The sequence below is a fragment of the Schistocerca cancellata genome, chromosome 6 (genome assembly GCF_023864275.1).
Source record: "Schistocerca cancellata isolate TAMUIC-IGC-003103 chromosome 6, iqSchCanc2.1, whole genome shotgun sequence".
NCBI classification, from domain to species: domain Eukaryota; kingdom Metazoa; phylum Arthropoda; class Insecta; order Orthoptera; family Acrididae; genus Schistocerca; species Schistocerca cancellata.
In genome coordinates, this window is record NC_064631.1 from 397934856 (window position 1) to 397950674 (window position 15819).

A 15819-nucleotide genomic window follows, 5' to 3' on the forward strand; every position below is an offset into this window, starting at 1 on the left:
CGTGGTGTAACGGTCGTGAGCGTCAGCCAAGTATTGACAACCGCCTGGGCTGCTCTCAGGGTTGAAATTCCATAGAGAAACGCTTCCAGCTGACGCCATCCACGTCTTCACTATTGCCAGGAGGCCTTGCTGTCCATCACCGTCATCGCCTCCACTGCCAGGCGTCGCCATTACTGCCAATCCTCGCTGCCCGTCATCGCCATTGTTGCCAATCATTGCTGCCAGTTATCACATTTGTCACCAGTCTTCACCCTCGCTGCTGGCCGTTGCCCGCCATCACCGACCCAAGCTTTGCTGTCAGTATTCACCTCCATCAGCCAGTCATCACCGTCTCTACACTGATTCAATGATGTATCAACCTACGACATCCATAATCATTTACTCACACCTGTGCACCGCTCCCTCCTCCTACTCCTTTACTTTCTTCTCACTGTCCCCACCTGCTGTTCCCTCATTTACCTCTTTCCCTCCTTCCTCACTACTCAGATGAGCCCATCTACATTCCCACTCTCACACACTGCTTCCTCAGACTTAATCAACTCCTTATATTGCAGGTGTCATCACTCCAGCATGTATTGCAGCTCTGTTATCATCGCAGATGCCGTCACCATCACCACACCTCATTACAATATCAGAACTGCACCAGTCAGCTGCGCAATCAGCCCTTCCTGCTGTTCCATTGTCACTACTATTGCCACTGCCGCTACATCTGGGTCCAGCCACACTTACACCAGCAACAACCAGACCAGCACCAACAACAATTCTGCAGATATGGATGCATCAGAAATATCTGCATCAGCTTCAACTCTATCAGTTCCAGGTACGAAAACTAAGAGAAGTTGAGCAAAATCTCGCCCCACTCCACCCTCAATATCCTGTGACACCCTGTCCTCAAATGATTCCTGCAACGCACCTAGTACAGTTACACCACCTATCTCTGTTGTCCAACTGCTGCTGCATCAGCTTTGTAATCCACTCCCATTTCACCACACAAATGTCTCCAACATATTCCTTCATTCTCTCACATCCCTGTTTTAGAACCCACAATCCCAAAACACTTTCCATCGAAAAAAGAAAGCACCTCCCAGACCTCAACGTATCACAACTCGTACCCTGCAGACTCCATAATCATCAAATTCTCTGATGCTGATTTACAAATCTACCTTCTGCGACGAGTACCTCCCACCACCTTTGGTCCACATGCCTCCTGTTCATAATAAGCCCATCACAAACCAGACAACGCCAGCCCCATCATCACCTGCCAACTCTTACTGCTGTGATCAAGGTGGTGGACCCTGAGGTCAGGCCAGCCGCCATGGTCGAGCGGCTCTAGGCGCCTAAGTCTGGAACCGCGCGACCGCTACGGTCGCAGGTTCGAATCCTGCCTCGGGCATGGATGTGTGTGGTGTCCTTAGGTTAGTTAGGTTTAAGTAGTTCTAAGTTCTAGGGGACTGATGACCTCAGATGTTAAGTCCCATAGTGCTCAGAGCCATTTGAACCGTTTGAACCCTGAGGTCAAAGTGGTGGAGTTGAGTGGCAACTAAATTCCAATCCTGACTCCAAAATCCGAAAATCAATTCCAATTCATCACCATTCTGGTCCTATATTCCTCATTTGCATTCGGAGAGTCCTTCTTCAGAATGGAGCCTTCACCTATCACTGCAAACACAAACTTGAGGCTTCCTGAACCCAAACCCAAGCCTACCATTGTCACAAATGCCTCATCTACAATGAACAATTAACTTCTGACCGCAAAAATCCTCCTATCTGCCCCCACTGTACCACCACTATCCCAACATCCAGTACCTATCCACCTGCAACACTTGCAACTAGTCCCATCCCCCTTACTCCTAAAGGTGTACAGTCAAATCTCCTCCAACCAAACCTGAACTGACCGTCCCAATCCGCCCTATTGACACAGAACTCCACCTAATCAACTCCCTGCGTCCTACTCCTAGTGTTGAAGACTCATCTGCTTGATCACAACATCCACCCATTTGAGCGTTCACATATCCTCTATCAGGTCATCCTTGCAATCCATTCCATATTTCGTTTGAATGCCACTGCCACATATTCTCAAAACTACTCCCACTTCCTCTTTTCGTAAGTAGACACCCTTGAGCAGCCCCTCAAACCCTTTCTGTCACCACCCCTTTCACCATCACAAGTGCCGTCTACTGGCATATTTTTCCCCGTGAATATACTTGAAGAAGAAAAGACTTAATATTTTTCTGTAATATGTGAAAAAATTGACATTTTTTCATGTGAAGTACATCGAGTGAAAAGGAGAAAGACAATATGCATGATTTATTATTTGTGTAAACAGTGATTAAAAAAGACAATATATACTCAGTTAATTTTCATTTGTCTGATAGAAGTGAAGACATTCTACATTTTGGAATAACATCGCTGATCTAGCAAGACTGAGAGGTCTATAATAAGTCTAAAAATTGTTAATTTATCCAAATCGTTTCCAGAATCTAAAATGTTATTTTCAGCTATTGCAACCATCATTTATTTATAGAAGAATTGTGTCCTTGCCTGCAGTTATTAAAGGTTTTATCACTTACGATCTTACCCTATGATTGTCCGCCGTTACGATCGGCACAACTATTTTTGGTAATTGTGGCTCTTCTAGCCCAGACATTATTGAGTTAATTTATTCAGTTTGTGCGTTTATAAAATTATTAAAGCATCTCAGTTGTTATTTTCGTTTTCTGATGCAAATTTTGACATACCGGGCCCCAAATTTCGAGTACGCTTTTTTCACGTAGGCAACTTTACCGAAAAAGCTATAACTAAATATGACTCATGAAATTAAAATTAACAAACCAGTGTGCTACTAATAAATATGAGTACATACGAACCATAAAGTTTCAACCCCGGAGACCAAAAGAGATCATGTTCACACGTCGTTTTTCCTTTCGTGTGCAATAACTTAACTTCGATAAAACAAAATAATTGTAATCAGTTATTTAACACACTGAAATGTTGGAAGAATAAATCTGTGTTGACATTTTTGGAGTTTGAAAGATTATAAGAAAATCTGTGATAAAAATAATTAACCATATCTGTTTAAAAGACAATTTCGTACAAAATGTTACAATTACAGTACACACAGATCATTGATTGACATTTACACACACACAATGTATACGAGGGCTGTAACTTTTATAGTGGCAACTATTTATTTACAGCTCGTATAAAATAGATACATGTTTCAAAGTATTACTGACCTTCAAAGTAGTCACCAGCATTGTGTATAACCCGTTGCCAGCGACGTGGAAGTCGTAGTACACTGTTAGCAGTGCCAGTTGTGTTGACAGTTCGAGCGGCACGGTCTGTTGCCCGACGTATTTGCAGCAATTCTGAAGCGAATGCCGTGAAGTGTGTCCTTCAGTTTATAAATCGAGTTGAACTTACGAGGGCTTAATTCAGGGGAGTGCAGTAGGTGGGACAGCACTTAGCAGCTCCATCAGTCAAACAAATCAGTAACAGCTTGCACTGTACGTGCTTGAGCATTGTCCTGCAAAGTGATGGTCAGGTCCTGCAGAAAGTGTCATCACTTCTGTCTCTAAGCTGGTGCCGGCCGGGGTGGCCGAACGGTTCTAGGCGCTTCAGTCTGGAACCGCGCGACCGCTACGGTCGCAGGTTCGAATTCTGCCTCGGGCATGGATGTGTGTGATGTCCTTAGGTTAGTTAGGTTTAAGTACTTCTAAGTTCTAGGGGACTGAGGACCACAGATGTTAAGTTCCATAGTGCTCAGAGCCATTTGAACCATTTTCTAAGCTGGTCGTAGATTGTGTTCTAAAAATGAACAGCATCGAGACAGAAGTGATGGCATGTTCTGCAGGACCTGACCATCATTTTGCAGGACAATGCTCAAGCACGTACAGTGCAAGCTGTTACTGATTTGTTTGACTGATAGAGCTGCTAAGTGCTGTCCCACCTACTGCACTCCCCTGAATTAAGCCCTTGTAAGTTCAACTCGATTTCTAAACTGAAGGACACACTTCACGGCATTCGCTTCAGAGTAGCTGCAAATTCGTCGGGCAATAGACCTCGCCGCTCGAACTGTCAACACAACTGGCACTGCTAAGAGTATCCTACGACTTCCACATCGCTTACAACGGATTATACGCAATGCTGGTGACTACTTCGAAGGTCAGTAAAAATTTGAAACACGTATCTATTTTGAAACTTCCTGGCAGATTAAAACTGTGTGCCGGGTCGAGACTCCAAATCAGGATCTTTGCCTTCCGTGGGCAAGTGCTGTACCAACTTTTTTTTTTTTATCTCATTTTGTTCGATTTTGTTCGTTGCATCTGCTCTGGGCGGACGTCGTAGGACATCCGTTTAAGTTCGTTGTTGATCGATTAACTCAGTTTTTTTAATTACAAAGGGAGCTAACCCTCTGACCGAAAAATTTAGGCAGTGGTGAGAATCGAACCCGGGACCGAAGACGTTTTGATTATGAATCAAAGACGCTACCCCTTTTTTTTTTTTTTGTTGATCTCATTTTGTTCGTTGAATTTGTTCAAGGCGGACGTCCGATGACACCCATTTAGGTTCTCCGTTGATCTGTTCACTCAGTTTTTTGCTGCAGAGGGTAGCTAACCCTCTGACCGAACACGCTGAGCTACCGTGCCGGCTCCCCTAGACCACGGGTACTACCAACTGAGCTACCCAAGCACGATTCACACCTTGCCCTCACAGCTTTACTTCTGTAAAGTTTGGAAGGTAGGAGACGAGGTACTGGGAGAAGTAAAGCTGTGAGGGGAGGGCGTGAGTCGTGCTCGGGTAGCTCAGTTGCTAGAGCACTTGCCCGCGAAAGGCAAAGGTCCCGAGTTCGAGTCCCGGCCCGGCACACAGTTTTAATCTGCCAGAAAGTTTCATATCAGCGCACACTCCGCTGGAGAGTGAAAATCTCATTCTGGACGTATCTATTTTGTACGAGCTGTAAATAAATAGTTGCCACAATTAAAGTTCCAACCCTTATACATACACGATTATACTACACTGGCACTCCATAGCGTGGGGCCCAATAAACAAATTTTATCTGAATTTTGTATGTATAAAGTCATACGTTGTATCATACTAATAAATATATTTCTCGAAATTTAAATGAAACTGAGAGGAAGGAAAGTAAAGTAAACAAAATCGAATTATCTAATAAACTAGAGTTGGCCACTTATATTAAACTGTATGGCAGTATTATTCAGAGGAGCTATCACAGGTAAGGACCGATGTGCATGTGTTGACTTTCAGGTCGTTTACCAGTAAGCTTACGCTACATGCGCACAGCACATTTTTTGAACGGGCTATAGGTAAACGCAGCACGACTTACCTGCGAAATAGCAGCTGAGAAACAGTTTTCAATTGTTGCAGCCATTTTAAGAGCAGCCCGATAAACAATTTGGTGCAAATATTTGTTTGTTTGGTTATAACTTTTTTTTGTATTTTATGTGTACTACCTGTGAAGTTTAATAATGGCTTAGCACAATGGTTAGGTCAAAGCGGAAGGAAATCCGTGACGTTGAGTAGAATGACAATGTGCAGGAAACAGATGCGACAATATTTCAGACTTCACCGACAACTACAATTCACACATTGAAAGCAGAAACACTAAAAATGAAAGTATTCTGTATCGGAATGGGACGTAGTAGACAAAGGAAATATGTGTCCCACGACCAGTAGTGAAAATGTTATGGATAAATCTGGCAGGGTCAGCTGATCGTCTAACATAGATCGTACCAGGAACCGGTTTTGATTAGTATCCTGTTAAAAAAACTGGATATAAGACAGAAAGAACGCGAAGAAAAGTAAGCTGGGCTAGGAAAATAGCGTGAAGAGCGACAGGCTCTTAGGGAAAAACAACCCCTGATCGAGTCTGAAAAGGTACGAGATAGGAAGCAGGCTTTATTAGAAATGGAGCATGAAGTCAAACAGGCTACATTACAAAAAGAGCGAGGTGCTAAGCAGGAACTTATGGAGATGGAAATGATCAAACAACTAAATGAAGCAGTAACTCCTCGAGATGAGGAGTTAGTATCAAGACTAAATGTAGTATTAGGTGCTCGCGATAAAGCTATCGCGAAGAATAAGGAGAATTTAGATAGTATTCACGAAGACATCTCTAGTCTGCAGACTAACTGCAAAGATTTGCCGGATGAAGTGAGGAAACTGACGGCAGATCTGAAAGGAATGAAAGAATCTCATGACACTTTAGACCACACGAAAAAAGTCACTTCAATTGTGGACGAAATGAGTACACAGATGAGGGAGACTGTCTAGAGATGGGTAGAAAATGCCACAATAGAGGTACGTTATGGCAAAGGTGAAACTTGTAAGGCTTACTTGAGGAGATAACTAGTTTAGGGTAATCGTACAGGCCAGTTTCCCCATGCTGCAAGGTAACCGACAAACGCAGGTCGGAGAACCTGACAGGCAAATGCGTATGAAAATAACGCAGAGCTAAATGATATAAGCCACACAGTTCCTCGGTATAGTAATACAGCAACAGCACCGCCTATGTACGAGAACTGTTCAATAAAGAATGATCATAATTTTTATGGTGATAATTTCTCGCACTAAAATTTAATCTTATGATATTCTGTTAGCTTAACGTGCAACGAACACACCGTAGTAGTTTCATAGTTGGGACTCCTGGTCCCCGCCTGTGAGAGGCAGGCAAGGTCAGACATATTCAGTGGTTGCTTCTGCTGGGAACGTTATGGTCACCTCATTCTTTGATATTCATGGAATGGTTTATCAGCATGTTGTACCTACACACACATCAGTAACTGGACTATACTATAGGGATGTCCTAAAAACATTACATATCAGACGCAAAAGACCACATTTCCGTGAAGCCGGCTGGATGCTGCCCCACGATAATGCGCGGCCGCATATTGCCAATGTTGTCGCTGAATATCTTCCAAAAATCAGTGTCAAGTGCATCCCTCACCCTCCCCATAATTCGGATTTAGCCCATGTGACTGTTTTCTATTCCCTAACATGAAGAAACGCCTTCGTGGGATGCATTATCAATCATCAGAAGAAGTGGTGAGGGCTGCGGAGGCGATTTTGAAGGACCTCTGAAAAAATGGTTTCCAGCAGGTATTTAAAGACTGTCAAAATGGTTCAAATGGATCTAAGCACTACGGGACTTAACATCTGAGGTCATCAGTCCCCTAGACTTAGAGCGACTTAAACCTAACTAACCTAAGGACTCCACACACATCCATGCCCGAGGCAGGATTCTAACCTGCGACCATAGCAGCAGCGCATTTCCGGACTGAAGCGCCTAGAACCGATCGGCCACAGCGGCCGGCGAATCTCGTCAAAAAAAATTATGATCATTCTTTATTGAACAGCCCTCGTATGAACAAGTGACTAGGAATGAAAGAGTGTCGTGTAATAACACAGGCTATGAGACAAACCGAAGTATGACTTACGCGGAACCAGGCATACCAACTTTGACAAACTTAATGCAAGAGGAAAGCTTTATCAGATATCGCCGGTTAAACTTTCAGTGATGACTGGAACAATAACAATCACCGCAATGACGATAACCACAGAAACAGTGGTTTCAGATACAATCACATCGGAAACTACCAAAACGGTAGCAACAATAATTATAATGGAAAAAGATGAAATGATCACGGTTTTGCTAATAGAAACCATAGTAAAAATATGAGGATTGCAAACGGGTCATGGCAGATTCCCGGAACCGGTGGGTGGACGCAAAATACAGCGCCGCCACCACATAGCCACAAAACGTGCACATTAATCAGATGTCGGCTATGTCGATGCCAGACAGTAGTCAACGGCAACACTGGCAGTCGCCGCAAACATGTGCATCACCTAACCAGATGCAATCACACAATGTACGCTTTGTGGATGTGACGAAAGCTGAGCAAAGTTCATATTCGCAGGCATCAGTCTGTGGACGACCCCTGTAGGCCTACGTCAGTCGGTCGCGGCACAGAATGAAGGCACAACACAACGACATTTAACCATGTTGCGATACAAAGACGGGGATGACCTGAGACAAGTTGTTTCAGGAAACCCGTAGTTCTACGAAAGACCTAGTGGAAGTGGTTCAAGACGCTGTTAATGGTTCCATCAACAGTGCTGATGCGCAATAAGTTATAGACACAGGAGATCTCTTTCATTTTAGGATTACAGCTTCTTCAAATGAGTCAATCAGGTCAAGCATTTCCCTATATTCTCCATACAAAATTGTAATGTTGTACTGGTTATTAGTGCTAAAAGTCAAGTGATTAAACGTCAGGTCCAGGCTGGTGTCATGGTATGAAAATGAGCCATTTATTGAACTTTTCTATTAGTAAATAATCTGTCAGTTCCTGCGTTCCTAGGGTGGGACTTTATGCTCGAGAGGGACGCACAGATCGACCTTTCACGTGGGCTTATTTGCATAGTAGACAATGGAGAGAAGATTGCACTGGATTTTGTAAAAACCAATGACAATCATGGTAAATACTGCCACAGGGTCAAGGTGAAATGCATGCAACCAAATGTTTTGTTTTTACGCAACAACCGACATGAGGAAGGTCATTGTATGATAAATGTTGCCCATAACGAAGAAGCACGTAATGTGGGTAATATGGCGCAGGCAGAATCAGATTACTTAAGTGTCGAGCAACAATGTGAGCTAGTAAGATTACTCCACATTACAAGGAAAAACCAGGGGTGATACAAGGATAGTGTAAAACATGCAAGTGTATGAACATCAGATCTGGTATTGTGCTGTCTATTCTGTGCCGTGGTCTCAGGAAATAGGCCGTGATGAAGGAGTTACGCAAAATGCTAGACTGAGGTGTGATCAATACTTCTTTCTCACCCTATAGCAGCCCACTGTTAGCTATGGCTAAGCCTGTCAGTAGTATTTCCTAGGTGCGGGATACACGTGACGGCAACAAAATCATTGTACCTCTCACGACAAGACCCGAGGGCCCGGAAGATCGGATTCAGAAAAACTTTGGAACCAAATACCTTACCTCGATCGATTTACGATCATTGTACTGGCAAATCAGGCTGTCCAAAAGATCGAAGAAATACATTGCATTCGTACTCACTCGTAAAAGTTACCAGTTTAGAGTTCTGCCCTTTGGTTTGAATGTAAGCGCAGGCGCGATTATCACCACATTCGATACTGTGTTCAGACCTGAGCTATTAGATCGTGTGACAGCTTTTGTCGACTATCTGCTTATTGCGACTGCCACTTGGCAGGAATTCTTAGAACTGATTAACAAAGTACTGGCTAAGTATGCGGACGCAGGCATAACCGCCAACTTAAATAAATCTAAGTTCGGACGGCGTGAAATAAAATTCCTGGGCCATAATATAATTTCGCGCCAAGGTATAGTACCAGAACCGGCAAAAATGGATGCAATAGAGCAGTTCCCATCCCCAAGAAAAAAGAGGCAACTCAAAGCTTTTATGGGACTTACTTAATTCCTTAGGTGCTTCGTCCCCATTGAGTTACTCAATAGTGAGGCACTACTGAGTCTTCTAAAGAAGATTGCGCATTGGTGTTGGACGAATTGTGTAAAGATGACATTGGTGAAATTAAACAGTCACTTGTAAATTCTGACACTTTACAGCACCCCGACGTGACTAAGGATTTTTGTATTGCAATGAATACCTTATCTTACAGTGCTTACCTTTTCCAGACCGATGAATCGTAAGACAAGACGGAAGTGAGAATTATCGGATTTGCAAGCAGAGTGCTGTCAGGATGTGAAAGGGCCTACACTATGGCAGATCTGAAGGCATTGGCGGTTGTGTGGGCCTTCAAAAAGTGTCACTGTTATGATTATGGAAGACGAAGGTCTTTTGTGATAAGAACTGAGTGTCCTACTAAGTCTTCAGTTATCCCCTTGATCTACAACATATTTGCTAGTATTCTGAGGCTTCTGCATGTCTATGATAACTGGAGGGTTTGGTTGATCTACTGACACACCCAACGAGGGAATTTCATCGAGCCCGCTTTGTTGGTGAAAAATTCTGCTAGTTGTATCTAAATCTACTGCATATAGTGTCATGGAAAAAAATCATCTGAAAGACTTCTGAAATGCAGTAGACGACTTTCCCTCAAAATTCTCCCTCAGAGAACCAACTACAACAGAACAGTTTCCCCTGGTACGTAGAGTAGGCCCATATGTGATAGTCGAAGTAAATTATCTGACCAAATGTAACCTGGACACCACTGTGTAGTGCGGAACTGACCATAAGATGTCACTAAAGGTGCAACGCCAGTGTAAAACGAGGCGGGGAGTATTTTGTTGTCCTTAGAGAAGGCCGGCCGAAGTGGCCGTGCGGTTCTAGGAGCTGCAGTCTGGAACTGCGAGACCGCTACGGTCGCAGATTCGAATCCTTCCTCGGGCATGGATGTGTGTGATGTCCTTAGGTTAGTTAGGTTTAACTAGTTCTAAGTTCTCGGGGCCTAATGACCTCAGAAGTTAAGTCCCATAGTGCTCAGAGCCATTTTGAACCTTAGAGAAGCAGCAACAGCAGACTGGGTCCGTCAGGTGAGGGCTTGTCATTAGAAATCACCTGAGTAACAAATCCATTAAGGGCATTTCAACCCTTCTAAAGCTTCCCAAGTCACTTTTGGCCATGTGACTTGAAAAGCAAAGCAACAGCCACAGCTAAGCCAAGAGCAGTGAGACTTCTTGTACTGACGGATAGTGACCGTCGCGCTTTGCAGAGGGTGGTTGTAAATAGAGATGGGCAGACTCGTTCGTTCTTGGGAAGTAGTTCACTGGTGATCGCTCTTTTTTGGGAAACGTTCATTTTTACTCGTTCACCATTTATTTGTGCTTGATATACGGTTTTTATGAAAAATTGAAAACTAGTAGCATAGGTGACAGAAGATGGAAGGCTCCAAGAGGGGGCACTTGCCTCCCCCCTGGAGTACAGAGTTTTTATTCATAACAGAATTCTAACACACTTGTAATTTTCGTGATTCTGCAAAACCTCTCGTTTAGCCAACTGTAGCGTTACGTGGCTGATCGTAGTGAAATACACTACTGGCCATTAAAATTGCTACACCACGAAGATGACGTGCTACAGACGTGAAATTTAACTCACAGGAAGAAGATGCTGTGGTATGCAAATGATTAGCTTTCCAGAGCATTCAAACAAGGTTGGCGCCGGTGGCGACACCTACAACGTGCTGACATGAGGAAAGTTTCCAACCGATTTCTCATACACAAACAGCAGTTGACCGGCGTTGCCTGGTCAAACGTTGTTGTGATGCCTCGTGTAAGGAGGAGAAATGCGTACTATCACGTTTGCGACTTTGGTAAAGGTCGGATTGTAGCCTATCGCGTTTGCGGTTTATCATATCGCGACATTGCTGCTCGCGTTGGTCGAGATCCAATGACTGTTAGCAGAATATGGAATCGGTGGGCTCAGGGGGGTAATAAGGAACGCCGTGCTGGATGCCTCGTATCACTAGCAGTCGAGATGACACGCATAATATTCCCATGGCTGTAACGGATCGTGCAGCCACGTTTCGATCCCTGAGTCAGCAGATGGGGACGTTTGTAAGACAACAACCATCTGCACGAACAGTCTGACGACGTTTGCAGCAGCATGGACTATCAGCTCGGAGACCATGGCTGCGGTTACCCTTGACGCTGCATCACAGACAGGAGTACCTGCGATGGTGCACTCAACGACGAATCTGGGTGCACGAATTCGGATGAATCCAGCTTCTGTTTACAGCATCATGATGGTCGCATCCGTGTTTGGCGACATCGCGGTGAAGGCACATTGGAAGCGTGTATTCGTCATCGCCATACTGGCGTATCACCCGGTGTGATGGTATGGGGTGCCATTGGTTACACCTCTCGGTCACCTCTTGTTCGCATTGACGGCACTTTGAACAGTGGACGTCACATTTCAGATTTGTTACAACCCGTGGCTCTACCCTCTATTCGATCCCTGCAAAACCCTACATTTCAGCAGGATAATGCACGACCGTATGTTGCAGGTGCTCCACGGGCCTTTCTGGATACAGAAAATGTTCGACTGCTGCCCTGGCCAGCACATTCTCCAGATCTCTCAACAACTGAAAACGTCTGGTCAATGGTGGCCGAGCAACTGGCTCTTCACAATACGCCAGTCGCTACTCTCGACGAACTGTGGTAGCTGCATGGGCAGCTGTACCTGTACACGCCATCCAAGTTCTGTTTGACTCAATGCCCAGGCGTATCAAGGCAGTTATTACGGCCAGAGGTGGTTGTTCTGTGTAGTGATTTCTCAGGATCTATGCACCAAAATTGCGTGAAAATGTAATCACATGTCAGTTCTAGTATAATATATTAGTCCAATGAATACCCGTTTATCATCTGCATTTCTTCTTGGTGTAGCAGTTTTAATGGCCAGTAGTGTATTAAGTAGAAAGCCGCGGCCGAAGTGAACTATGAAAGACCGTTCCTTAGAATTCGTTCATAGCTCGTTCCGTTCATCTTGATGAACCGTTCCTTGGGACCCATTAGTTCACACACGACCCATCTCTAGTTGTAAACATTACCATGAAATCAGCGGGAGGAATCACTAGTGAGATGCAAAGTATTACCAGCAATTGAGGTAGTAGATTTACTGCGCACAGGGAGTGACAGAGAATAGGGCACAATGGTCAAGCAACTCCCTGTAAACCACACATTTCTGTAATCAGTGCTAAGCGACGCTTGAGGTGGTGTAAAAAGCGACGCCAAGGGACAGCAGACGACCAGAAGCGAGTGATTTGGAGTCATGAATCGGGCAAGATGCGGTGGCCGCTGCGCAGTGATGCGCAGTTTTCATCCAAAGCGCTGGGCGAGTCCATTCGTTTGTTTGGGAGGGGAGGCCGTCAGGCGTTTACCATCTTTCAGCCGGTCGGCGATGACAGAATCTAGGCGCACGCCCTGCGATCGTTCTCAAACGACTTATTTCATTTTTTGATTTACTTGTAGCTTTACGTCAGATTCATTATGATGTGCCCACCATTTCTTTTATGGTCACAATTATTGTGATAATTATGAGGAAGTGAGACACTACGTGAAGTTCGAAAAATATTTGCAATGAAAACATCTTCAAGCCTTGTTCCACGAAGAGAGTTTTTCAGTTTCCCAACGAGATGATAGTCACATGGAGCCAAGTCAGGACTGTAAGGCGGGTGTTTCAGTGTTGTCCATCCGAGTTTTGTGATCGCTTCCACGGTTTTTTGACTGATATGTGGCCCTGCATTGCTGTGCAACAGCAAAACATCCTGCTTTTGCCGATGTGTTCGAACACGACTCAGTCGAGCTTGAAGTTTCTTCAGTGTCGTCACATATGCATCAGAATTTATGGTGGTTCCACTTGGCATGATGTCCACAAGCAAGAGTCCTTCGGAATCGAAAAACACCGTAGCCATAACTTTTTCAGCAGAAGGTGTGGTTTTGAATTTTCTTTTTCTTGAGTGAATTTGCATGATGCCACTCCATTGATTGCCTCTTCGTCTCTGGTGAAAAATGATGGAGCCATGTTCCATCACCTGTCACAATTCTTCCAAGAAATTCATCTGCACCATTCTCGTACTGTTCCAAAAGTTCGCTGCATACCGTTTTTCTTGTTTCTTTGTGAGCCACTGTCAACATCCTGGGAACTCACCTGGCACAAACCTTTTTTAACACCAACACTTTCAATATTCTGCAAATACTTCCTCCCTCTACCCCAACATAGTGTGACAAATCGTTCACTGTGATGCGTCTGTCAGCAGTCACCAATTCGTTAACTCTCTGCACATCGTCTGGAGTGTGTGCAGTACGAGGCCTGCCGCTGTGAGGACAATCCTCAATATTGCCGTGCCCGCTTTCATCACGTAATCTGCTTGCCCACCGACTAACTGTACTGCGATCGACAGCAGCATTTCCATACAGCTTTTTCAACCTCTTGTGGATGTTTCCCACTGTCTCGTTTTCACAGCACAGGAATTCTATGACAGAATGTTGCTTCTGATGAACGTCAAGTGTAACAGCCATCTTGAAGACATGCTGTGACGGCGCCACTCACGGGAACAGACTGAACTAAGTTTGAAAACAAGTGGGAAGGATGTGTCTACACACCGTAAAACTTTCACACATGCAGAATGAAAACTATGTTTTTACCAAAATAGTGTGCATTTCTTTTAGAGTGACCCTCGTATATTGCTGCGTAAGAAATTTAGCTAACGCATTGAAGATTTCTTTAGACTTGAGTGGAGCTCTCGATCTGTCACCAGTCTCGAGAAACTTGATCTGACGCAGCGCTTTCATTTGCAATCGTGCTGCGCCAGTGATAAAGACAGAGTGAAATATCCACAACATTCCTCATATTTCATAAACGGTTTCAGATATCGAAATGAGATTCTGGCAAACGATAAGCGCGCAAAGAGAGAGTATTTTTCTATATGGTTATTATGCAAAACTTCATTATCTACCGTATTATTCCAGTAACTATAGACTTTTTCGATGAAAGAATGTAATTTTTAAGGGCAACCGATAGCTGATGAAACGAGAAATGCTATGGGATTTGGAACAACGTAAGTCAAGTCATTACACTTTTTTATTTTACCAAGGATATGCTTTTTCATAAGATGCTTTCCCTCAGTTCCTCACTTAATAAACTTAATAGACCATTATTTCCGAATTCTCTCGCAGTTGTGTCTGCCGATGTGTTAGCGAGGTGAGACTGTCTAAACTCCGCTGTGTTTCGGCAAAAGAAGCAAACTGTAACGCGCCAGTAAAATTACTCAAAATTCGCCACTCGTGACACTTCTCTGAAAGTTACAAATGGTTAACAAGCCAAGCGAAAATAAAGCGCTGCTTTTCGGCGGAATTCTTTTTAGATACTAACCTAAGCAGTTGTGACCATAGATCTTTGTGCATGGTTGCGAGGTGCCGGGGATAGCAGTGCGTTTTGCACTAAATTCACCTAGAATTTGCATATGGAAATGATGCTCTAAGCCCCCCCTTTCCTAACTCCGACTTTTGCTGTTGCATATGGATTAAAAAAGAAACGCGAACTGATCGTATTCGACCCTGCAATTGGAGTAGAGAAGAGTTTGGCACCTGCAGTAATTTAGATTGATAAAAATTAATTGACAGTGGATAGTTTAATTAATGTGGTGACTGGTCAAAGGGTTGCTCTAAAGAACTACAGAATGAAAGTTCTGTTCAAGATAACAACTGGATTTATTCTAACTAAATTCAAAATGAAAAACACATGAAACATTTACAATACGTCAATTTGATACACAGATAGTTGTTGTGAAGGTGAAGTTGTCCATAAACTAGCTTGTGACGTTTATGACCAAGTGATATGTGGAGCCAGTTACTTGCAACTCAAATCTGAAGAAAAACGCCCAGCAAACCCGACATTAATTGCGCTGCAACAGTAGTGAGAACTCAGGCAATGAGAACCCAAGACAGAACAAAGATGGAAAGTACGGAAACATGTGCGCTCTGCTGAGCTCTCATTATGACGTAGCAAAATTCCCTAATCTGCTGGTGCTGCGGACATACATTACCAGGCTGTCTTCTTAACTGCAAGGACACGATCTGGCGTACCGGAGGCGATGGCTGGTTGCTTCGACGTCCCATCATGGTGATGATAATGCCCCGGCTATATCCCGATACTAATTATCCTGGCCTGGTTGTTCCAGACTAAGGACTTCCTAGCATTTCAAATACGCATCTGAGGGAGACGAAGAAAGCCCGCCACACAATTACTGATGGTACAATGATTGTTTTTAAGAAGCGAAATCACACAGTAACGCCGATA

General features: G+C 44.0%; 1 protein-coding gene across 1 annotated transcript in view; it reads right to left on the minus strand.

Annotated features, from left to right (window-relative positions):
• Positions 1-725: 725 nt before the first annotated feature.
• Positions 726-15819, minus strand: part of LOC126088346 (uncharacterized) — a 28725-nt gene continuing 13631 nt past the window's right edge. The window contains exon 3 of the mRNA XM_049906482.1: positions 726-902. Coding sequence (XP_049762439.1) covers positions 726-902 — 177 coding nt within the window. The remainder of the gene's footprint in view (positions 903-15819) is intronic.